The 27,085-nt window shown below is 31.6% G+C and overlaps 1 protein-coding gene across 6 annotated transcripts; it reads right to left on the bottom strand.

Annotated features, from left to right (window-relative positions):
• Positions 1-335: 335 nt before the first annotated feature.
• Positions 336-26,808, bottom strand: LOC107439269 (uncharacterized). Of its 6 annotated transcripts, XR_015428838.1 has the most exons (6): positions 24,498-24,851; positions 11,744-11,847; positions 9,581-9,712; positions 5,433-5,558; positions 3,513-4,135; positions 336-2,857 (listed from the first exon to the last, which is right to left on the bottom strand). XR_015428838.1 is itself a non-coding variant. In XM_087150424.1 (5 exons), the coding sequence occupies exons 2-4, from the start codon at positions 11,834-11,836 to the stop codon at positions 5,460-5,462; spliced, it is 324 nt and encodes a 107-aa protein (XP_087006550.1). In that variant the 5' UTR covers positions 11,837-11,847; positions 26,558-26,808; the 3' UTR covers positions 336-4,135; positions 5,431-5,459. The 6 variants fall into 6 exon arrangements, 5 of the variants coding, with proteins under 5 accessions (XP_087006550.1, XP_087006549.1, XP_087006548.1 ...); XM_087150424.1 differs by lacking the exon at positions 24,498-24,851 and adding an exon at positions 26,558-26,808 and having other exon boundaries at positions 336-4,135; positions 5,431-5,558; XM_087150423.1 differs by having other exon boundaries at positions 336-4,137; positions 5,434-5,558; positions 9,584-9,712; positions 24,498-24,860.
• Between the last annotated feature and the right edge of the window lie 277 nt (positions 26,809-27,085).

The raw sequence follows: 27,085 nt of genomic DNA, 5'->3' as shown, positions 1-27,085 counted from the left end.
CATATTTGAGGTCACCCCCAGGAACCATTAAGATTGACACTTAGTTCGTGAAAATCGGATCATTAGAACGAAAGTTATTCAGGGTGATATCTTTTTTTTTTGCGGACTGTACCTTCATTCCAATTCTCAAAATGTTGTCCTTGGCGAAAGAACACTCTTAATAAAAAGAGTGCACTTTCAAAAAAGAATGACAAACTGTTCTCCTCAATTTACTCTTTAAAGTACGCATGCTGTCAGAGCGTTCTTTCACCTTCGTTTCGACACTTAAAATTTGGTCCTTGGCGAAAGAACACTTTTAATAAAAGGATAACACATTTAAAAAGGAATACAAAAACTGGTTTAGAAACTTTTTTTATTTATTGCATTAAAATATTGCATCTCGGAGATTTCAATTTAAGTGACATACAATAAAATAAAATAGAACCATTAGAGCAACAATTATTCTCTAAATTCAGACACCTTCGAAACCTAACTTATGGACTGTCATTCGTGCATTTTTTTTAGGTGTCAGCTTATTCTTGCCCAGATGCGATATTTTGAAAACAATTTTCGTGGTCACATGTATCTATCATCATCGTTAACACAACGCAAAGATGCAAAATAATACTTGAAAATGTTTTACATAATGTCTGTGAATTCTAATAACGATCATCTAAGTGTTGGACTGAAAGACAATTCAAAATAATGTTTACATGGAGGGATTTACAATAACATAATGAATCACATTTTTTTTTTTACTCAATTTCTATGTTTGAATAACAATAATCGATTTTCAAATCCTTGTGTACAAAATTTTAGTTTCAAGTGTGATGTTGTACAATGTGTATATAAACTATATGAATATTATTATTTAGGCAATAACTGATCTAAGATAAAAGCTCAATTTTACAATTAAAATAGAGTATCTTATGTCGCAGTCCAGTATAAAAAAAGTAATTGGGCTAAATGTTGAGCTAGAAACTTTTTTTTTTTTTTACTAATCTTTTGAGAAATATAAAGGTTCAAAAATTGCCTTTTCCCTGCTTCTGAGACAAGCGAAAAAAGTGTAAAAATCTTGGAAAACGTGTATAATAGCGATAAAATTTTTTATATATTTAGTGTAACGGCATGGTAAATAAAACTTTTTAATGATTTATTAAAGTAAATACATGGTATTAATAAACGTTCGGAAAGATAAAATTTTTAAGGAATGTAAAAATCTTATAAAACTTTTTGGTGGCAACAGTAGTAAAGCATCTGCATTCTCAGGGAAAGTGCTTTTGTCCAGCAGTTTAGGGTGTTACAAAAAGAATAAACCAAAAATATAAATCGATGGCGCGTGCAAGGAAGCCGTTCCAAGCTTTAGTAATAACAGAAATTTGTAAAAATAATTTGATTCAAATAATATTCGAGCTTTAATGACTAGTGCACGTTTTTTTTTCGGATTATCAATCACAAAGTCCAAACTATCCTTTAAACGAAAAATAATTATTATAACGATAAAATAAATTATTTGAAAAAAAAAAAAAACTACGCGTATCACTTGTTATTGTAAACGAAGCTTTTTTTTTTGTCTTTAAAACGAATATTTAGTTTTCCAAAATGTCACTATAACGGCCCAAAAATGCTTCAATCAAAAACGTTTAAGAGGTATTAAATACTAAATTAGCAATAACAGAATTATGTTAAACGTGGATAAATACTTGATAAATTGGCACATAAAAGCTGATCATGCAGGTTGGTAAACTATACAAAATAGTGGTCAATTTCTGATTCTTTCTTAGATTAGGTTTCATCAGGTAGCAGTCTATAGTATAAAACATTTCAAAGTTAATATCTCAGAAATGTTTTAGAACATTTGCATTGAACAACATGAATGAAAAATAGCGTGAATAAACCGCAAATGAAGGTACAGAAATGGCTCTATAAACAAGAAACTTCCTCACTTTTTTTTATGTGTTAAGTCACTGTTTGTTTGTAAAGCCATCGATGTACCTTTATTTGTGATTTGTTTTGAATTATAGTATCCTCATATGAACCTCCAACCAAATAAACATTTTTTTAGCAAAGATAAACATTATTATTTTGTTTAATAGATAACGTTTTTAAATTTCTAAAGTGCGGAAAAAAATTAGAAACACAAGAAATGAACCAGTCGCAAAAGTTCTAGATAATGTAAGATGATTTTAGGTGAGGAGGACATTTTTCGAATTATTATTTCTTTAAATTGACCTTAGATAACAATGTGGACCATCCTACTGACCTAGAAAAGCAAAGACTTCACTTACAAATAAAGATTACAATAGCAAACAGTTCAAAAAGCAAATGGCACAATATCTGAGTCACAAGGAGCTCTTTGATTAGGAAGCTTCAGGGTGCTCCTACGCAAAAAAAAAAGAAGAAAAGAACAACCTTTTTGCGATGGGGCAGATATGAAGAGCCATGGCTGGAAATTGTGGAGCCTTTTGAACGACACTCTCAAAAAGAGAAAGATTCTAAGGAGCACCCCCTGATTTCACACTTAATATATCTGATTTTGCTCCTAGTTGCATAAAACTCTTATGGATTACTCACTACTGTCAAACCCCGCTATAGTGAGCTTTCAAGGGACCGAAATTTCGGTTCACTATAAGCGGGACTTCACTATATTAACAATTTTAAATAATGATTCCAAACTCCCCACTTTTATTACACATTATTTAAATAAATGACCCATGAAATGAAATACAAAAATGAACGAAAAATAATGCGTTGTAAGAAAAATGTTTTCACTTTTATTTTTTATGACTCTTCGCCTTGCGTACAAAAAAAATATTAATATTTAGCTGATGCGCAATCTTCAACATCAGGTATGGAAACACTTCCCCACTATCCGTCCCTTCGCATGTAGGAATCAATGGCAATGAAAAGGCAGACCAACTGGCCAAGAAAGGGACACTCGAACCACAATGTAATAAACCGATTCCACCAGATTCCCTTAAAAAACAATTTTCCGAGAAACTTAAGACCAACCTAAAGCTAAGCCAAGCAGTAAAATCCACTGGAAAACCCTGGGCTAACATCCAAAACAGTTGGAAGAAATTTTGTCACAGTCCTCGTAAGAAGGCTGTGGCAAACTTCAGACTCTCAACAGGCCATGACTGCTTGGCAGAGCACCTCAACAGAATAGGTATCCTTCCATCTAGCGAGTGCCAAATCTGCAATTCGGGAACCATGAACTCAGACCACTTGCTTGTATGCCCTTTACTGGACAAACAATCCCAAGAGCGGGGTGATTTGTGTAAACTTTACTGGGATGCCAGAGATCACATGAACTCTCTGTAAAGACTACTCCTCATTCTTCACTGTATATATATATATATTTTTTTTTCTTACTTTAATTTTTTCTATGTGTTCTCTTTGTATTAATATGTGTTTGTCATGTGTTTTCTTTGCTTGTTATTGTAATTTTGTTCCTTTTTACTCCTTGTTTAAGTCCACTTAAAGTTGAACATTGTATATGGATTAATATTTCCAATAAAGCCATATGTAACAACATATTATTCCTCTCTTTAAACCTGTCTAACTAGCGATTCAAGCACATAAAAGTAGTCTCACCCTATTGCTTAGCAAATTCATCGGCTTTGACTCGAAGCATTTGTCCAGATATTGGAAGATTGTAGCTTCTTTGAATGCTGAACGAATTCAATAATGAAGCAAATAAGAAAAAATGCTCATTGTTACATTCCATGCTATAAATGGTTTTAAAAATCGGTATATGTATTTATTTTGAAGTAGAAATTTCAAAATTATTACAACAAAAAAAACAAAAACAAAAAAATTAGAAGAATAATCAGTCGAAGACCGAAGTTCATACTATCCAATTTCCTCTCTTCACTCTATCCGGGAGTTCGCTATAGCGGGGTTTGACTGCACATTAAAACGAAATGTATAACGTAATAAAGAAAGAACAACAGTTTGATAAATATCACATCATGGTAATAACTTTTAAATTAGCTCCGAAAGGATTTTCCATCTGCACCATTTGAATTCTTCTTTATCCGGCTAAGAATAACGAAAAATTGGGATGGAATATAAACGTTCTTTTTAAACCACCAGGGACTGACACTTAGTTAACGCCAATTGTTCAAAAATTAATGTAAATTTTCTGAAAGACCTGAAAGAAAAAAAAGTTTTGTTAAAATGGTTAATTCCGGATTTCGTAATCAGAAAGAAATGAAACTGTATTTCGTCTATTGGATTGAAGGGAGTTCGACACATATTTTAAGTATTGCCGTTGAAAGAAAAAAATATCTGGTGGAACTTATTTTTTTATAGGGTATAGTTAACTGATTTTTGTTAGATCAAAAATGACCTGTTTAAATTACTTGGCCCGCTTTAATTTTAAAAAAGAAAGCAGACATTTATTTATTTTTTTAGAAAAAGAAAGAGTTGCTGCCAATTTAAATTATCTTTCGTGTATTCATCATGAAAGTTATTGATAAAATAATTGTACAGTTTAATAAACAATATACATTTTGATTAAATATTACTGAGTGAGTACACAATTCTTCATTAGCACTTAAAACGTATTCTGCACTTCGTATTTGTAAAAACATATTGCTTTGATAACAAGAAAATATGTATATAAATATTCACAAAAAAGATACAGATTTGTTTTGTTCGTGCTTAGGAGAATAAATCTGTAATAACTTATGTTACCTACTTTAACAGCTTCCCCTATTGGAAAATATTCCCGGTATAAAAAAATTTATACCGGCTTATGAAACACCGGTTCCGGTATGATACTGGATCCGGTATTATACCGGACCCAGTATCATACCGGCTTATGAAACACCGGTTCCGGTATGATACTGGATCCGGTATTATACCGGACCCGGTATTATACCGGAACCGATGTTTCATAAGCCGGTATCAAATTGATCTCGGGATGATACCGGAACCGGTGTTTCATAAGCCGGTATCAAATTTATTCCGATATGATACCGGAACCAGTATCATACCGGGACCGTAATGAGAAAATAGTGCAAAAATTAAATTTTTTTTAAAAATTTCATTAATAAATACAGGGAACTAAAACAAAACCTAATATACAAGTTTTAAGTTGAATTTGTAAACTTTTTACGAATAAAAAGTGAGTGAACTACATGAGCTCCAATTTTATTCTTGCTCGAATATAATTTTTTGCTTTTAGCTTAGTTTCCTTATTTAACAGATTATAAAATATGTAAAACAAAATAAGCAGACATTTTTCTCTCACATCGTATTATAATGTGCGAAATCCCACCATGGGGAATTAAAGGGGTTAATATCACATTTTTTAATTATGAATCGATTTTATCCTCTTGTTAAGATTATTCCTAGTTAGAAAGAAGAAGAAAATATCCATTGATTTTGATTGACGATGAGAAGCTAATATTCTATAATAATAGTTAAAATAGAATGCATTACACCTTTTTTTTCTTCTTCTTTTCTCCAATCTATTCTTGAGGGACGTTGCGAGATTTGTATCCCCTAAACGTGTGTTGGATTTTAAGAGCTGCTTTCTCAACATCAGGATCACCCAGGTCGATGTCCACCTAAAAATGAAGATTGGTCTTGAAATTATCAGGCTGACTACAGCAATCACAAGTGACAAAAGATATTTCTGTTTTCAAGAAATTCCGCTTGACTTATTCTTGGATCATATAAATATATATAATATAGAATGCCTCATACGAGTCTTTCTATATTAAATGATAAGCTTAAAACAGATGTCTCTTATCAATTTTAAGATATAGAAATCGTCTCTCACAAAGAGCCATAAAAAGTCAAGAAGTCAATTAAAAGATTATTTTCTGAAGTTAAGGGGTAATAATTCGTAGATGAAGTACGCATTAAGGTAGTCCCAAAAATTCCCCAACTTCATAATGGAGCCATCTTTTAAACAAATCAAAATCTCTAAGTTTTCCCATTTGAATGACGTTTCGTTAAGATAAGGATATTCTTGCAACCAATTCCCTTTCAGAATCACCGTTTAAATATCAGGCGCAGCAAAAATTCGTGGCTTTTTCATACTTTCATGACTAGATAAATCTGTGCCAAAATCCAAACATCCCTGCTATGGAAACCCCACCAATAAAATCCATGCAAAAATCCCACAAAATACTGCTTTAAATAGGTTAATATTGTGGGGGAGGAGTTAATCGACAATACCAATCGACAATGGGTCAATTAATAAAATGCCTTTTTGTCTGAATTAGCCTAAGTCTCTTAAATTATCTAGCATTTAAAGGCATATTATTATATGTGAGTGTGTGTGTAATACAAAAATTATAAATAGTTTTGTATTAATAAAAGCATTAAAACTCTTTCGTTTTCATAAAATGTCTTTGTTAAAGAATAAGCGTAGAAATATTCTATTTTGGGAATTCAAGGCTGAAAACATACCATTGAATTATAATGAGATTTATATTTCAAAGGAGGAGTTATTTTTAGAATCTTGTTCCTCTTTCACTTCCATATTAGGAAGCATTAAATGATTTTCCTTAATGCGTAAGGTTACAAGACGGAGCCTTTTTTATTAGTATTTAATGCGGGAGTGATGGTTTTTGCATGCCTCTTGCTGAATAATGATCTGTAAGATCTGATGGAACCATCCGGAGTTTTGTTCACACCCCCTCCCTTGTGGAGTGTGGATGTGTACTGTTATAACCTCTAGCCTACCTTTGAATAAACCTTTTTAGAACGTACATGGTTTACAACTGAATCATTCAAGCTGAATACAACAATGATAACAAGGATGTAGCCCTGTTATTATATATATATATATATATATATATATATATATATATATATATATATATATATATATATATATATATATATATATATATATATATATATATATATATATATATATATATATTTGAGGGCAAAGTCTACCTCAAGCGAAGATAGAAAACCTCAACTTATAAAATTACTTTAGCTTTTATATATTTTATAACCGTCTTTGAATAGTCGACCCGATTTTAAGTTTACGACTACTAATGTTCAACTCTACAACCTTGTAATTTGGAACCCAATCCAGAAGACAATGGAACTCCTGGATCAAGTATTGGGTAAAATTCGCCTTCGTGGAGGACTTTTTGATGAAACTAACCAATACTTGCGGTACATGGAGAGGGAAATCACGAAGATCTTCCACGGTTGGCGTGACAGCAAGGTGACTCCAATCTATGATCTGTTCACCAGCCCTGTGACATCGACCAGCCATCGCTGGGATTCGAACCCGGTTCACCTCATTGGAAGGCGAACGCTCTATCCCCTGAGTCACCAGGGGTCTAGATTTTGCATAATTATTTCCAAAGTGAGCCTTCTCTTATTTTTTGCCACAGGAACTGGCCTAAATATATTATATATATCCAGGGTGTTTCGTTAATGCGAGCCCTTCTCCTTTATTTCTATAATAATTGTTCAAAGCACTGTAGAAGCATATGAATGACCAGGAATTAATATTTGAGTGCAAAAGTACAAAGACGTTTTTACTGTTTGGCCAATCACTATGGAGGTTGGAGACAATTTTATTTACATTGCACTAAAGACGAACAATGGGCTGTTATCAAGGGTGTTTCCTAAGGATACAATTTTGATTCTGTGCACCCCCTCCGACGATCCTTCACTAGGTGTTGACTCCACCTCCTCGGACGCAGAGTTCATTTCAGCGCGGGAGTAAGAGGAAAAACAACTCCGCGCTTAAAATTGAGACAACCCTTAATGCTCGCCAAACAGTGAATTCTTTTTCAGTCACTTACTTCGCTTTATCATCTGCTATTATACCTTTCATGACTCTAGCTCATTAAATCTAATATATGTAATTCTCTTACGTGGCTCCCAAATTTTGGCTGTATTTCCCTTCCGCCGGTGGCAACGTTTGCTTTGTTTTGTTTACGTTACTATTTCTCTTACACGTCGAATCGACCCATGATTGCAGCTAAAAATGCCACATGCCAAATCTAGCTGAGGTGGCTCAACATATAGCGCTTTTAAAAACGGAAACTGAAATAACCAGAGACCATCAGCTACGGCAATCTCATACTATTAAGCTAGGCAGAAGTGAGTAGTCTTTGTCGATAGATCTCTATCTTAGTATTTTGTTGAAAGCGCTTTTTTTCGCGAATTTATATATTACGAATTTATTTGCCGATTTTTGATTTATATCACGAATTATACTATAGCACATTTCTAATAGGTTTAACGAATCACATGTCATTTATTTGAATTCAAATTTATTTTACTGACTTAGTATTTACTAAAAAGATGTAATTTTTTTTAAAAAAAAAGAGTTTTTATATGGATTTGAATGATTGTTTTGAATTCTTAGAATTTTGTGCATTTGCAATGCACCTAAGTTAGTAGCGAGCGAAGCAAGCTTGGTTTGCGAAGCAAACCATATAAGATTGCGCAGCAATTTTCGGGGGTTGGCGAGCGTTAGCGAGCAGGGGGCGCAGCCCACTAGTATATTTTGAATATAAAAACTGCTCTTTTCCCAGAAAAATGTCTCAAAAAGGACAAACTATTTACTCCAAAGAGAGAAATATCATCAAATTTATGGAACATTTAATGTTAAGAAAATGCACATAAAGATTGCGAAAGAAATATTTCTGTCATACGATTGCCAAATAGTAACCTTGTTCATGATTATTCCCAAAAATGGCGAAATAGTGCCGTCGGATGCCACGAGATGAAGGCGGAAACAAATGCCAACTCCTGGTAAACGAATAAAATTTGTGAAGTCGAGAGCATTAAAAACAGAGAACGCAGCCTGATGCAAATGGTCACCCACCAGCTCTCTGACCGTCGCTTTGTGATCTACAGCGTCTTACGATGTGTGTGGGGGGGGCAGTGATTTTAAAAACCAGAATGTTCTTGGAAAGCATTTAAGTCGTACAGATGAAATATTTATTCCTAATGACAGTTGGCGAATAAGAAGGATATTCTCTCATAAGGATTCTTAACACATATATTAAGAGCAGCTTCCAAACATGTTTCTTTTTAACTTACTAAAACAAATGTGTTTTTATTTACCTACTTCTATTTTTCCTTTAACAACAGTTTTGCTATGCAAATTTAAAATTTTACTTTATACAATGATTAATTTTGTTACATAAATTAACGGGTCGTAGCTTTCTGAACAATTTATTAAAATACAAACAAAGCTGATTTATAGATTGAGAAAGGTATTCTTATTAAGAGGAGACTATACCGTGGGTACATTTCAAATTTAAAGCATAGAAGTTCAGAGAAATTCACAGTAAACCATGAAATTTCAATTGCTAAAATTCCTTTTTCCTCCTTCAAAATATTAAAATGAAAGTAAATGATGGCAGGATTACTTACGCGAAATTCTGAGTAAGCCCACCATGATTTGTATGATATTTTCCACTTTTCAAACTTCATGGTTTTTCCTGAAGTCTCTTTTTTCTATACTCCAAATTTTAAATTACTAATGCTGGTAGATCAGAATTTATAGTGAAGGGCATCATAGCGTCCTCTTAAAGAAATCCTTCATTATTAATTTAAAAAAAAAAAAAAACTGGGATGTGTATATAGCCCCACTTACAACTTCTTCTTCTTCCTGAACTTTTTTATCAGTGGTGTTTTCATTTGACTCTTCCTTCTTAATGACATTTTTGTGAGAGTTTTGTATTGTAGAGGCGACTTTCTCCTCTTTCAATGTTGCACCACTCTCCACCTAAAAATCCCAAAGACAAAATGATTAAAACACACATGAATGAATATAATTTAGTTAACATATAAACTATTTATCTGAGAAAGAGAGAAAAACATTAGTTTCAAATTTTTTTGCAACTAAAATGTTTACCTAGTATATTTCAAATAAGCCTTTTAATTTTCAAACATGAATCTTTTTCCCTGTTTAAAGTCGTTAAAAATTATTTATCGATTCAAACCAAAACTATTGCTCTTTATTTCCTTATAAAGTTTTGTGTGCGTGTTTTTTTTCCTTCAAATTGATAGCCAATTTTCGATGAGAAGCAAAAACATTTCCAAATTATTAATTTTGCTACGTTTCTTAAGTAGTAAAAGCGTATCTTAAGTAGTTAAGGAGTATAAGCGTATTGCATTAAAGTAAAAATGGCTTTTGTTTATTTTTCTTATCAATTTTTTTTAACGAAATTTAAATGTACATTTTTTGTCAAAAATAATTATGAATAATAACGTTTACGCTGATGAGAAAATAATGTCAAAAATATTTTCAAAAAAATAATTCAACTTTGAAGAGGTGGAAAATATTTTATAATACAATAATAAATTTTATTTTTAAACATCTAAGTTCTATACAAAATCATTTATTTATAACAAAAGAAAGAATATCTCCAATCAGATGTTAAACCGATTAAACTTTTCAGCTTGTTTTCGAATGCCAACACAGTTTGGAGCTCCCTCCTAAAATTCCGTGGCGGGGAATTGACCCCAAAGGATGGTTGATTGAATGGAATTCTTAACATTCCAGGAAGTTTTATTGTGTTTAAATTTACGCCTTATTTTACCATTCATAAGAGTTTTCTGTCATTCATAAATTCTAACAGATCGTGATCCTAAAAACTAAATTAACAAAATTAATATCACAGCATAAATAAAGTGTAAAGTTTGAGTGTTATCCCTCATTATCTGTGAAAAAAAATAGCGCCGTTTGTTATATTTTGCATACCCTCCAAGTGCTACGGAATTTCCGTAGTTTCAGAAATCTTTTTCAGACGGTAGCAAAATTAATGTCTTAATATTTAAAAAAAAATTAATTTTAGCGTAACTTGTCCACTATTACTTATAAAAGTGCAGGCCATATGGCTAGATTCTTAAGTTCTGATAAAAGTTTTATGAGAGATCCATTTGCTTTAAAAATTTCTACTTTGGTTCGCTACCACTAGAAAGAATTATTTTCAAAATCCTCATAAGTTGGAGGGTATGTATTTTGGGTAGCATGATAGCGGATTCATTTGTTGGTGTTTTCGTGGAAAGTTCAATTGAAGGAACGCGTTTATATTGAAAACACTACAAGTCTAATAATATTGGATGGCTCGTTTCTTTCAAGTTCAGGCTCAGAAATCAGTCGGATGTATAGTTCGTTCACCAGGAGGTGACACTTGGCTCCACCTCCTCGGACGCAGAGTTCATTCCAGCGCGGGTGTAAAAAGAGAAACATCTCCGCTCTTGAAATTGAGACAACCCTTAATGCGCGCCAAACACAAACAGTGAATTCTTTTTCAGTCACTTAATTCGCTTTATCATCTGCTATTATACCTTTCTTTTCTCTAACTAATTAAATATATTCTAAATTTGAAAACTGCTGTTTTCCCAGCAAAATGTCTCAAAAAGGACAAACAATTCACTCAATAGGGAGAAATATCATAAAAAAGGAGCGAAGTATCATCAAATTTATGAAATATTAAAAATATGCACATAAAGTTGGCGAAATAAATACTTTTGTCATACGATCGCCAAATAGCAACCTTGTTCAGGATAGTTCGCATCCCAAAAATAGCGAAATAGTATCGTCGCATACCACGTGATGAAGGCGGAGCCAAGTGCCAATTCCTGGTGAACGAACTATAGTTACCCGTTACTGCGAATTTTAACCATCTATATAAAGTGACAGAAAAAAAGTATAACTTTCAGATAGGTATTATTGTCGTCACTGAACACAGGCACACTTAAAGCTATGAAGAGAGAAAAAAAAAAGAATATTATTGAGAGCATGGCTTACGGCTGGCAGTAGACCGTTGTTTTTGAGTGATTTTCTTGTCTTGTATCCCCGGAAGGAAGCCTGGATTTTCTCTGCCGCTTTCTCTTCTGACATTCGATCGCCTCCTACAAAACATTGTTAATATTTTATTTCATTTTTTAATCACTACAATTATTCATGTTTAACTCCTTAAATAAACACAGAAGGCAATCCTGGATCAAGTATTGCCTACGTGGAGAACTTTTTGATGGAACTAACCCGCATTTGCGTTACATGGAGAAGAAAACCACGAAGAGCCTTCCACAGTAAGCCTGATTGCAAGGGGACTCTAACCCATGATCTGTTTACCACTAAGAATATTTTGCGTCAACACTGCGATCGGTGCAACTCGGATGTGCAATTCGAAATGACCATCAGTCATCGCTGGGTTTCGAACCCGGTTCGCCTCATCGGAAGGGAAACGCTCTATCCCCTGAGCCACCACGGCCGAATATGTTGTTGTTGTAAAAGTCTGGAAAATTACAGGCTTTAATGGTAAAACTTAGAATAACCAGGAACTTGTCAAAGAAGCTTGATTCTTGGTAAAAAAAGTCCGAAAAGGAAGTCGAAAACAAGACGAACAACTAATTCTTCGTAAAAGGCCGAAAAAGAATCATGGCAGAAAAATGTACTTCTAACTTTTACCAAGCCAATTTGGTAAAAACTAGGTTTTACCGCTACAACCTAAAATTTACTTGAATGGGGTTTTCACCGTAACAAAGTCATTTCACTACATTCGTCATCTTTAAAAGTGTTTTTTTCCCCCTTTCCTTAAAGAAAAGTTTTCTAAACATGATATTTAAGCTTGGATTTATTTCTCATCCAAGCAATAAGTGTACTGGGTCGACAAATTTTTTTTTCAATTCTAGATACAGCTGAAAATACGTGTTTAAGAAAAGAACATAACCTTTGAATCTTACGAATATTTTTCAAAAGAATTGAATCCAAATAAATTCGGTCGTTATAGGACGCGTTCCATTTGTCTAATATTATTTTAAATTAGTTTTTTTTATGAAAAAAGATGCTAAAAGTCAACAGATGTTTTTAAAAGTTCTGTCTTATATGTTTATGATATTGGTAATAAAGGCATAAATGTCTTAAAACCACCCTCTGCGCTCAAAATACCCATCAGCCCTTTTTTAAACGAAGGTTTTAGTGGCTTTCTTCTCCATGTAACGCAAATGCGGGTTAGTTCCATCAAAAATTCCTCCACGAAGGCAACTTTCACTCAATACTTGATCCAGGAGTTCCCTTGCCTTCTGGTTTGGGTTCAAAATTACAGGGCTACGGAGTATATATAAATATATATATATATATATATATATATATATATATATATATATATATATATATATATATATATATATATATATATATATATATATATATATATATATATATATATATGTAATATCAGGGCTCCAACCCTGTTATCAGTGTTGTATTTAGCTTGAAATAATTGCAGTCTTAAGCCATCATACGTTCTAAACAGGTTTATTTAAATGTAGGCTGGTATTGCTCACAGTTCACGTCCCCACTCCTGCAAAGGAGGGGGAGTGGACAAGACTCCGGACAATTCCGACACAGCTTATTTGGATCACATCAGGATGAAAAGGACACGCAAAACTATGCGTTCTTACGTTTTATACCAACACAGATTTGAGGTAAAAAGGCACCTTCGTACATTCCTTGTATCCTTACGCATTAAGGAAAATCATTTCTGCTTCCTTATATGGAGTTGAAAAAGGGAACGATTCTAAAAATAACTCTTCCTTTGAAATATAAATCTATTTATATTTCAATGGTATGTTTTCAGCCTTGAATTCCCAAAACAGAATCTCTCTACGCTTATTCTTTAACAAAGACATTTTATGAAAACGAAAGAGTTTTAATTCTTTTATTAATACAAAAGTATTTACTTTTTGTATTATATATATATATATATATATATATATATATATATATATATATATATATATATATATATATATATATATATATATATATATATATATATATATATATATATATATATATATATATATATATATATATATATTATATATATATTTAAAGAAACCTCTTTCAATGGAGAATCAAGTGAAAAAAATTTAGGTGAAAGCTGATATAAGTCTAATTTAACTACAGAAATCTCCGAATTTGTTTTAAGGTAAATAATTGAAGTGAAGAGAGATCAGACGAAATTGCTTTATAAATGTAACCGAGAAATTAATTTTCGCTGAAATCGGCCATCATTTTAGTTCAAAAGTAATAATTCTTCGTCAGAAGTTTGGAATGGGAAAAATGTTCGATAATAAATATTACTTCTGTCACTTCTTATAGTTATTGATGAAAAAATACATTAATATGATGAGTATTGAAGCAAATTTTGACAAAAGTCTCTCTCAAACATAATATGTCATTTAATGGAAAAATGTTTCATTCTGAAATCTTTAATAAACATGATTGAATGGATCATATCATTTACGAGATTTTTCTGTGAATTATTAGTTTAATGTGTCAATAATATTATGACTAAAGTAGCTTATTCCTGTATCTTTAAAATTCTTATCAGAGGTTTTAAGGGTCGATAAGCGGTATTTGATTTATTAACGAATTCATTTTTGGGCAGTGCCGGATTAAGCTTACGTGGGGCCCTAGGCCATTCGAATTTTTGGGGGCCTTAGGTTAAAAAAAATTTTCCGTATATTTTTTATTTAAGAAAGCATACTTAAAATAAAAATAAATAATAATAAATTAAATTTTACTTTATTTTGTTAAATTAGAATTAAAAAATAATATCATTTTGAAAAATATTTGAAATTTATTAACACTTTAGAAAATCAGCGATACTATAAAATTGGTATTCAAAAATGATTTTTTTTTCTGCTCTTGCGATCAATACTCATGTATAATGTTATCAAAATTAATTTCGCGGAGAACTTCTGATTCGATTAACATCAAACTTAGTATGTCTAATCGCTTTTGAAACATGACACTATTTTGTTCACTCTTCATTCGTTTCATTTTTGAGAACGAGATCTCCGTAGAACAATTTGTTATCATAAAGAGTTCAACATTTGGGAAAACAGATTCAAGTTTGTCTTGAAATAGTTCAAGAAAGTTTCGTGAAATTCAGAATGATTAATTACTTAATTTTACTTATTTAATAAACAGTTCAAATTTTTTTAAATTTCATACGACATAAAAAGATTAAGCTATAAGTATTTCAATATATAAAATTTGATTGGAAGTGACCAGTTGTATGAGTTTTTTCTAGAGTATATAAAACAATAAACAAACACTTACCTTTTAGTAAATAATTCTTGTAATTATTTATTGATCCAATAGAATTACAGACACTAAATAATTGCAAAACACTAAAAAAATTATGAGACACTTCAAGTTGAGGCACTCAATAACTTCTTTTTCATTTAAAACGTCTCAATAATGTCAACATTTAATTCTTGTTTAAACAAGTCTCAGCTCGCTATAGTACTGCCGTCAATTCTTTCGAGCGCAAATCAAAATAACACATTTGAACTTAAAAAACATTGATAAATCTTATAATACATAAACTATAATAATACGTATAAATAACTAAAATAAGTAATAAATAAATATAATTAACATTATGTAAAAAATTTATCGTATTTTATTAATATATATTTGAAATTTATTATTTTTTTTAAATAATTGTTTTTTTTAATTTTTTTAAATTTATTTTCCAAAAATCAATGGCCCAGTCTGGCCTTTTAGGTAATCCAGCACTGTTTTTGGGGTTTCACATTAAATAATTCTACTTCTTTTTTTCCTAATTACACTTGTGTTTACATGACATCGAAGTTTTTTCTTTCTTTTTCTTTCTGCATAACTTTTTTTTACCTTGAGAAGGTGTTTACTTATACCAAAACTTTCCTTACCTAATACAAAATAAAATTTTTTTTACCTAATACAAAACTTCGAATTATCCTGAAAGGAAAAGTGATAAAATATTTTGAAAGTCAGTAGAACCCTTGAAATAATATACCAAATTCTGGTTTATTGGAGAATAAAAGATAATCATTTTGAAATTTCTGTTATTGTAATTTTAAAAAAAAATCAGCAAAAAAAAAAAAAAAAAAAAAAATGACACCGAAGGCATTTGAAGAAACATAGAATAAATAATGAGTTTGGAATCGAAATGAAAACTCGTTTCGGGGGGGGGGGGGATAATTATTCTGAAATTTTCTTATAAAGTGAAAATTGTAAGATGAAATCGATTGATTTTAAATTTTATTTTCTACAGTTACCATGACAACCTAGAAATATGAATAACCGTGTGTTTTTTTTTGTGTTAAACATGTAAAGGTATTCGAAATAATGATGGTTTCGAATTTTACGCATTAAAAGAAAGGAAGGGACCACACCCAACAATTATTTTTATTTTGGTTAGGTAATTCTTGCCTTTTTTTGTCTAGCTCAAATCTTCTCGTAAATAGTATATGATGTAACAGGGTTGCTACTGGAGAAAACCAATTCCCTTTACATATTATGCACAATATACATTCACCCATATTTTTGTCGCACTCTAGGATTCCATGTAAAATCTTAATTACTCAGTATATAGGGGAGAGTGGGGTCAATTATAACATTTTTTACTTAACTATTTTTAACTAGCAAGAAATTCAATATATTATTAGTATTAATTGACAGACGAGTAAAGTAGATTATCCTCTACTAGAAAAAAAATAAATACCTGATTTTAAATGTTATTATATTAGTTATTAACAATTTTTGACAGTCGTGCACTTGTTACAATTGTCCCCACTTACGGGGTCAATTGCAACAGTTCATAAATTCAACTAAAACATATTTAATTATACATATTATCATAGTTGTGATGCATTTTTTTATTGATCAAAATAGTAATGATATTTTAGGAGTAAAGATAATAATGAGTTAAAGGGTTAAACTTTTAACTTTAAGGGTTTAAAATTTTTAATTTATGCTGTGAAAGGTGACAAATGAAATAATGCACATGCAACATATTAGAAATGATATAGGAAACTATTGGTGGTTCTTAAAGAGTTAAGTAATGGTTTGTAAACATAAGACTATTTATTTTCAGCTGTTACAATCGTCCCTTTACTTATTGTTACAATCGTCCCCAAGACGCCATTTCAGCTTCATTTGTTAAAAAATGCTAGTTAATTAACAAAACTAATCTTTTTTTTGAAATGTTAATTAAGGGGTTCACTTACATATTCGGTTAATAATTTTTATTTGCTTAAAATAATATTCTAACCCCCAAAAAATTACTTGCGTAGCGTAAAAATATCTTTCGTGACGTAACTCTTTCAAAAGTACATAAAAATGGTTGCAAGCAGGAGTGTACATGTAGAATTATTAAATACACCTTGTGCGCCACCTAGGAACCAAATCTAGAACTGAAATTTTTGCTCTGTTACAATCGTACCCTGTTACAATTGACCCCACTCTCCCCGAACTATACAGCTTTATCGCCTTCACACCGACTGAAACCGGTTCGTGATAATAACTTGATCCAATTATTATAATATAACACCTGATGTAATTCTATATTTATGTAATACATCGTCTCATTTATCCAATCGTCTCATTCAACCCACTGACACAGGAGAGTAAAAACAATAAATGCTGTATAGAGAGTATCACCTGATGATTAAGATTTTTTCATAGAATCTTAGAGTGCGTCTCGTCATTCAGCCACGGCTCTAGGCCCCTCAGAAATTATGGGCCCTAGGCGACAATCAGGCCCTTCAATCAAAAACCTCGAAATGGGAACAACATTTGTAGATGGCATAGGACAGGGGTGGCGAACCTTTATACACCAACGTGCCATTTTTTCTAAAAAAACTGTTTAATGATGTCATAGACGTGCTGTCAAGTAATTTTGACTTCGTGATTATAGGGAAAATAATAATACTAAACTAGGAAGCTTCGCCCCCTGCTCGTTGGCGCTCGCCAACCACCGGAACTGCTTTCGCAGTTTATTTCGGATTGCTTCGCAATCCGATGCTCGCTTTGCTCGCTCATTGGATACGTTCTTAACGTCTAGCTTTTGTATACTTTTTTGAACACTGAAGTTCCGAAAACCTTTCACTGTAGAAAATTCTAAACCTGTGCATTTCAGTATTAATTTGAAATTGCAAACAGTTCACATATTTTTCTTAATCACACTATTCTAAATTTCAGTTGTTGAGAAAAGTAACTGTTGTAAGTTTTGTTTTAAAGTCTTTCCCACCAGAGGGCTAAAACCATGTGTTGTAAAACAATATGAAATAGTACTGAGCGCCGGATGTAAAGCATCGGCTTCGATGAAGATAATTTTGTGAGAATTTTTTTGATAATTCGGTGAGAATTCACCCGATTAGACATATGATGCTCACAACGTACTCTTGCGCGCCGAAGCCTATCAATTAAAACGTATTAGCGTTTTATATAATATAGATTAGCCATATGATGCTCAATACGTGCTCTTGCGCGCCGAAGCTTATCAATTAAAAATAAAAACTGTTGCCAACGCGAGAAAAGAAATATCATCGGTTTTATAGATACATAAGTACGTATTAGCGTTTTATATAATATAGATACTATCAACTCAAAACTATTTACATTGGAAAAAGTAATACATTTTGCAATGTCTCAGTTAAAGGCGTAATTCAACTTAAAATAACATCAGTGTGATAACTTCTGTTGCTGCAGATTGGATGACAAATAACTTATATTAGGTTGTACGATGTTAGTTTAAGCAAGACTGTTAGTTTGTTTTGCTAGATACTTATTGTTAACTTGCTTTTTATGGTTATTAATTGTTTTTTTTAGCATTTATTGTTAATTCTTTTATTAATAGTTGTTTATTATTTTGTTTGTTTTTGTGATTTTTAATTTAATTGTTACTTATGCTTCATAATGTAATAACATTTGTGTAATAACAATTCATAGTGCAATAACAATTGCGATCGGGGGGGGGGTCCAAAATATTGTGTCACGTGCCATAAATGGCACGCGTGCCAATGGTTCGCCATCCCTGGCATAGGATGTTTGAAGAAACGGGAAGTTGGGGCAAAGGGAACAGTAGCGGAAGTATGTATGACTACCTAGATCAGGGGTGTCAAACCGTGAGCTAACTTGGGCCAAATAAGCAATGCTTAACTTTAGGTAGGCAAAAAAAAAAAATCAATGTTCATAGAAACAAATATTTTTATTTTGAATTGTAATAAACATATATAAAATTAAAATATTGTTTACGTCCTGATACTTGACATCTCTTCTCTGCTATTATCTTTTCTATTTCGGGAGAAATTTTATTGGCCGAGTCTACTTTCAAAATTGACCCAACGTGAGCGCTATTGATACGGTTTCGGACAGGAGATTTATTTCCATTCATAACAGAAAATAATTGCTCTCACTGATAAGTACTTCCAAACTTGGAAATAATTTCATACGCGAATTTTCGAGTATTTACAAACCTTTCCGGTAAATATTCCTGAAATTTAGGCACACCCACTTCAATGAATTTCGCCTTCAAATATGAGTCGCACTGAATCTCAATCACTTCCATTTGCATATAACTGGGTACTGAGTCTATATTTAGAAAATCGAAGAAAACAAAAAAAAATTGTCTGCCAAAGAATTAAAATCTTTAAACCTTGTTTCAAATTTTGTTCTAAGAATTGAAATTTTTTTCTGCGTATTTTTGATACGATGCAGTATCATCTAAACTAGATTTGTTCTTGTTGCACGTTGGGAAGTGCGTTAAATCTTCATTTTTCAGTTACCTTTTCCAAGGAAATAGTTTACATTTGAATGTTTTTTTAATTACGTCAAACATGTTCGTAATGATCTGATCCTTGCCTTGAAACAATAAATTTAATAAGTGTTTGGTTATATCAACCATAAAAGATAAATCTTGCAACCATATTTGATCGGGGAACAAGCTTGTATCTTGATTTATAGTTTGTAAAAACTTACATATTTTTTCTTTCAAATCCCAGATATGATTGAGAACCTTGGGGCAAGATAACCAACTTACCTCGCTATAATAGGATAAACCTGATTATGTGCTATCTAATTGATAGCTTAGTGTGAAACGGACTCCATTTCAGCCCATTAGAATTTTACATTTTCGAGCGGACAATTTAAAATGATCCGTATGGTTTATAAATAAAGTATATTATAATTTTATATGCTAGTTTCGTTTCTAATTCAAATTTCTATTTTATCTTTACTTTGCTTCGGATATATTGACTGGGCCACAAAAATGTTCATCTCGGGCCGCGAGTTTGACACCCCTAACCTAGATGTTGTCCGTGTGACCAAGGGAGGTCATATAGAAAATCTGTGACACATTGTATACAAGATCCTTCTACATTCTGTGTACATTTTATCGATACATTTTCTTTCATTCAATAATTATAGCCGTTTGTAATCGCTCTATTCATTTTCAATTATCCTGTATTTTTTTTCAACTACCGTTTAGTTCTGACTCTGCTCATTGAAGCTGAGCCGCCCCCCCCCCCTCCCCGACTGTTTCATATCCTTCCTCCAAGAAATTCTCTTTTATTTTACGTTTTGTGTTGAAATATTTCTATTTTTACGTGTACTGAAATATGATATAAAAGGACGGCAACTTTTAAAAATTGGACAGAAAGGAGTCAAAATTCGTTTGAACGAATTTGTTTTTTTTTGAAAGAGCATAAATTAGTAACAAATGATTATTCTTATTTTATAATGTCCGAAAATACCAAGAATGCGGAACTCCTAATATAGCCGCGATGAAGTGAATCCAATGAAGTAAACCGGTTTCGAATCCCAGCGATGGCACACGCAGTTTTGACGTAAATTTTGTAGTTAACCACAATGCTGACGTTACATATCCTCAGAGGTAGTCGGGTTAGAGTCCCCTTGCCGTCAGGCTAACGGTGGGAGGCTTTCGTGGTTTTCCTCTCTATAAAATGCAAATATGGTTTGGTTCCATCAAAAGAGTCCTCCACGAAGGAAATTCTTCCAATACTTGATCCAGGAGTTCCCTTGTCTTCTGGATTGGGTTCAAAATGACAAGGTTACGGAGTTGAACATTTGAAGTGGTAAACCCAAAATTGGGTTGGCTGTTCAACGACAGTTATAAAATAAAATAAAATAATATTTGTTAAATTTTCTAATGTCACAGCACAGTGCATAACTGTCATAAATGCAATTCTATTTCAGTTATCTGTAAAATAAAAAAATAGTTGAACGTGTAATAAATTACTTAGGCGTTAGAAAATTTCTGCAGAAATCTGCTAATAGATATCTTCTAAGATTTCTTCGAACAGAAATCTTCCCATATACTGAAGTATTCGTTTGTCCCATATACTTCTGTATTTACATTTAAAAATATTGTAAATAAACAAAAAAAAAAAAAAACGATTTTCGAAACCACGGTCGTTTAAACCAATTATTGTTATCCTGCTTTAAATAACACAGAAATAAACTTTGAATGGTTTTAGTGGAACATTTAATGTAAAAACCCGAAATGAGGATTCAAGGGTGGTTTATGTCCATGCAAAGTGATTCTGAGAAGAAAAGAAACGAAATTCAAGGCAGGCAGGAACCGTTTTTCAACAGAGTGGCCTATCTTCACTGCGTAATGACTCTCGGAACGAACCGATTTCCCCTTTTATCGATTTGTCAAAACTTAGTTATCCTCAAAATGTCATTTTAGGGACGAATGTACCCCTTAAACTACAACCGTGATGATTTAGTCTAAATCGGCCACAAAAAAGGTAACATCTAAAGGTAAAGGCTTAATATCTAAAACCTAAATTAGATCTCTTAAATTTATTTAGTTATCATAAATTAAGGGAAAATGAAAAAATAACAGTAACAGCATTGAGCATATAATTGCGTGTTTAATTGCAAACCTGCTAATTTCGCTGTGTATCTGAAATTAGAAATTTGAGAAAGCTGTTTTTTTTTACGCAACCGTCGTTGAACAGCTGCTCTTGAACATGGGGCCAGTGCCCTACCGACCAGGCTATCCTGGCCCTGAAGAGAGCCAGTTTGTAACAATGACGCATCCGAAGAACAATCTATTGGAAGACTGGAGACAGGACAGATGGTTAAATGTGAGCTTTTCTTTTATCTTAACCGTCGTTGAACAGCCGACCCAATCTTTTGGGTTTACGACTGTTAATGATGAAATGCGTAGGCTTGTCATTTTGAACCTAATCCAGAAGACAAGGGAACTGCTGGATCAAGTACTGGGAGAAATGTTTTAATAAGATAGTCTATTTCTAGCTACGAATTAATGTAGAAAGACTCCATCCTTTCGAATCACATTCATTATCGAAATTTACAGCCGGCAGCGACTTATATATATAAAAAAAAAACCCTATCTTTGTTTCAGAGCTTTAATCCGTATTTCATTAGCATTTTATCTGAAACTCTAAATTATAACAGCTGATCACGAATTAACATGAATGTTAGAGTAAAAAATAAAATGACCCCATCTCTTAACTGTTGACCGCGATCTAGGTTCTGAAAAAGAAATCCTCTAAAATTTAAAAGCAGTAGCACAATTGGGTATAATATGAAAAAAACACAACTACTTCGATTTAGTAGGAACAACATATGACGCAATGCTAAACGAATGGAATTTAGTTGTTGTTTATTTAGTTATTGTTATTAGTAGTTGTTGTTATTTGTTTTAGTTGTATTTAGTTTCAATAACTTTTCTTTATAATGCAATAAAATCTGGCGAGCAGCTATTTAAACGATCGAACATTTCGTTTGTTTATTTGTGGCTTGAAGTTAGGCTCGCAGAAAATGCCGTTCATGGGTTAAATTTAGTAGGAACAACACAACCTGTGACGTAGGCTATATTATACCCAATTATGAGATAAGAACGTTTTAATGACTCTGTTACTAGATAGTCCAGTGCTAAATAAAGTAGGTTGGAATAAAATTCTAAAATTAAAACACATAATTTAAAGAAAAAGAAAAATATCGAATTAAAAAACGATGACTATCTATTAGTTTTCTGTTAACAAACATTTTAAAAACATGAACGTTACTTAATTTCACAGTTATAAATGATTATCACTTACATTTATAGGTTTACTCATATGAAGTATTGCAATTCGGCGATGGCAACAATGTTTCATTTCAATTTCATTATATCGTAATTTTTTTAAATTGATTTTTAAGCACTTTTTTTTGTTTATGAAATGTCATGAAAAGTCAAATTTAGGTTTGAAAAACTCTAAAAATTTTGAGTATATAAAACTTATTATAACTTATTTTTTCATCATAAAATTAATGAATAAAAACTATTTAATAAATAATTACATATTTGTCTTAGCAGCGAGTTCTTTTTTGTGAAAGAATTATTGTAGTTTAACCAATCATTCAAAGGATATGAGGAGAATCGTGACATAACATTAAAGTAAAAAATTTTGGAACCGTTATACAGGTTGAACTCTTAAAGGTCTGCTTTTCAAAATTTGTATACCTTCTTTATGCACAAATCCAAATTTGATGAAAAAAGTTTCTTCAGAAAAAGTGCGTTTTTTCTTGGACGACTATGGTTGCAGATAACTTTTATACATATTTTAAGGGATTTTGAGATATTACCAAAGAATTTTACAGAATGAGAATCCGACCTATCACTCAGTCTAATGGTAATTCAATTTTTTTTTATTTCACAGAAGCAATAACAAAATAATTATTTAAAATTGCAAAGAAATGCAAGGAGTTTAATGAAAAACATTTAAAGAGTTTTTATAGTAACCGAAAATTAAATAATAAAAAAAACTAAATTATAGATGAAGTGATTTGGTTTATATTTTATTTCAATTGAACGGGGAAGTCAATTAATGAAATCAAATCTGGAGAATTATTGCAATCTTATATTTTAATTTTACTTAATTTCGATTTGTACATCGTTAACAGGGGAATACGATGTCCTGTTAGACATTTGGTGATTTTCTCTCGCACAGTCATAAACATCCTTATATCATTCTATATAATTAATATCAATCATATCGTATAGCTCTGTGGCTATTTATGGAACTATGACATGCATTAGCATATCTTTTTTTAATTCACTTGGCTAATTACATTTGGATTTGAAAGACAATTTAAGCACATTATTTACAGAAAATAATTTTAATAGTAAATTATTGGAATTTCTTTTAACACATTTTTTTTCCTGCCCCGATTTAAACATTGGCAAAATGAACGTTTGCCACAGGACGACTCAATAACAATTCAAAGAACAGTTGAGTGCTCGTTTCCTTTTTCCTCCGAAAAAACACCCCCCAGGTTATTATTATTTTTTTTTAATAAAAAGGAAGCTATTATGAATATTTCATAACATTACAGTATTTTGCGCTTGTATCTTATAATCTTCATTCATTATAGAAAATAATCTTTTAATGTTTACCATATTTGGAGAAATGCTTCCAAAAAAACTTAACATTACTACATTTTTTTCAGCCGCATCAACATTTGTTTTTAATTTTTGATGAACGCTTGAAATAGTTAAAAATGTCACAGTTGGGCAGTAGCAAAATTTCGTAATTTTGTTCTATCAAGTCTGAAATAGTGAAAATTTCGTAGTTTGGCGGGGATTTCATTTACGCAATTATAGCAGGAGGATGAAAAGGTTTTTTACGTGCCAATTTTTCTCAATCTTAAGAAATTAATCCTTTTTTTGAAACAATGTACTTACCATTGTTGTCTTCCACTTTTACATCTTTGCTTACGTTGCATCCCATGACTGTGACTTCTTCTTCTTGTTCTTCTTCTCCATTCCAGAGGAGGGTCTTCTGCACATGCGCCGATCCATTGATCTCTCTCTTTAGTACGAACCCTTTCCATTACAACGATCGATGTCTTCTTCCATATAGACTCCCTTTTTCATTCCAATATGTTGTCATTTGATGTAGATAAAGTTACAATTAAACCATTATTTCCTTTTGGTGCTACCCACACAATAAACGTGAAGCCAGTGGAGGGTTCGGGGGTACAAAACACCCCTCCGAAATTAAACATTACTTGAATAATGATCTATTGTGTGGTAAGTAGGATGTAGACCTCCATTTAACGAAGTCGCTAAATCCCGATAATAAGTTCGTTATGCGGAAAATTCGTTAAATAGAAAATCATCTTTTGAAATACTTAAACGACACAAAACAGGTTGCAAATTCATAAACACTAGGCATAATTAAAAAAGCAATGAATGCATCTTTATCTTGTAAACTAGTATCTACTATTTATTTAATAAATCTTCATAAAAGAAATCTTCATGGAAAGTAAGAATAGAGCAAAATATTATCCAATGTTATACTATCATACTGCATATAATTTCAACAAAGAAAAGGTAAATTTATGTACAAAAATGTAGCTGCATTTATTATAAAAGTAGTTTTAAACCTACATTACCCCATGCTTTCCAAAGTTTAATTGCTATTGATAAAATTATCGTTACGATAGAAAGTTACATTTATATCACCATAGAAAATTTATTTTTTACCATGAGAGTTTAGATATTTCTTATTCAAAAATAGATATTATTATTAAGATAGTTTTTAATACAGAAACAAAAATTATTAAATATTTTAATTAAGGTCATTCACCATTGTGGGTGGGTTCCTGTAGCAGGTGTGACATTTTTTTTAAGCATTGACATTGTTCCCACAACATCATTTTAAATTGAGCACAAATGTAATCTTAACAAACTATTAAACAAAAATAGATAATTTGTAGGAGAATTTATAAATTGTAGCAACTCTTTGACTTAGTTATGCTAATTCCGGTTAATTAATCAAAATTAGCCTCATTTGAGCATGTGGCAGTACGTATTGATTATTAACTCATTATAGATTGATAAATTGCTGCTTCTTCTGTAAAATGTATTTGTAAATAATGTATATTAAGAAAATAAATTTAAAGTTAATTCTGTTGATATTTTTAAAAAAAAAATTTTAACAATTAAATATCCCCGTAACTTTGCGTTATTTTATAGCAATTTTTATTATTTTTTTTAAATAAATATAATATTAGGGGCAGAATTTTTTTTCTCGTTTTACTTAAATAAAAAAAAAGGAATAGAATAGAAGAATCATAGAAATCTAATATTCAAATAATTATAAAATTAGCATAAGATTGTAGATACTGCGTTTGAAATTAAGCAAAATTGAATTCAATTATTTTTTTTTAAATTAAGCATTTTAAATTACATAAATAATAAATATTTCCAATTTGTTAAATATGTATTTTTGAACTTTTAGTGCCGTATTTATTCAAATTATACGTTAGTTTTTTTTCCGGAGAATGAATAGCAGAAGAAGATCATGAAATTATCCGAAAGAAATCGAAGAAAACCCCCTTAAGTAGTTTGCAGATTATCAACAAAAAAGAGAGAAAGCGAGGAAGAAAAAGTTGAAAGAGCAACTGAGAAGAAAAAACAATTTCAGAGACAAAATCTGAATGAGAAGCAAAGAAAAATATTATTATTAAATTTTGATATTATTACTGTATCATTTGTTAATTAAAAAAAAAATCTGCTTTCTAAATATTTGTTACCCGCCCACAACGAAAACTCTGAATATTTACTACTCAAGCAAGAAAGTAATTTAATTTTAAAAAAAAAATACTTATTTAAACATAATTGTCAAACCTAAGTAAGCACAGTTGTTATAATTCCCAGAATTTTGAGTTCTTGTTGAGGCCAGCCAATAACCCAATTGTACAGCCACAGTGCAACGTAAATAAAGTACCTATACTTACCTTTTCCGAAAGAAGTTTCGACTAGTAGTAAAAAGCAGTTGTTACCGATTTCATCCCGGCAAAATATAAGACCCTCTCTAGTTCTAAAGTTAAAAGCTTTTTTGTATGTAAAGTTAAAAGCCCTTGCTAAATGATAAACTTTTCAACTGGTAACTTCAGTAATTATCATTGGACCACCATTGTTGTTGTTTTTTTCTTTCTTATCTCGATTTAAAATTTCCGTGCTTTCAAAACGCTGATGCTATTCAGTAACTCTCGTAGAAAGAATCCGTGACTTTTTTCTGTTAATGATCAAGTTCTTTGATTCACGGCCACCCTGGCAATTGAAGCGAAGCATATTGATGCACATTATTCATCTCTGAGTAGTCTCGCCATTCCGGAAAGTCTTCTGCAGCGTGGGCGTAGCGGGTTCGAATTCCGCAACAATCCTGGATGCATCTTTCTGATGTTTTTCTCTTACTTGATCTATCTGCTCTACAAATTGACAAGATCTTATAAGCAGTACTTCCTGAAGAGCATACAGGTGCA

This window comes from Parasteatoda tepidariorum, chromosome 1, assembly GCF_982258835.1.
Source record: "Parasteatoda tepidariorum strain Cologne lab strain chromosome 1, Ptep-v5.0, whole genome shotgun sequence".
NCBI classification, from domain to species: domain Eukaryota; kingdom Metazoa; phylum Arthropoda; class Arachnida; order Araneae; family Theridiidae; genus Parasteatoda; species Parasteatoda tepidariorum.
This window is presented reverse-complemented; position numbering and strand designations above follow the sequence as displayed.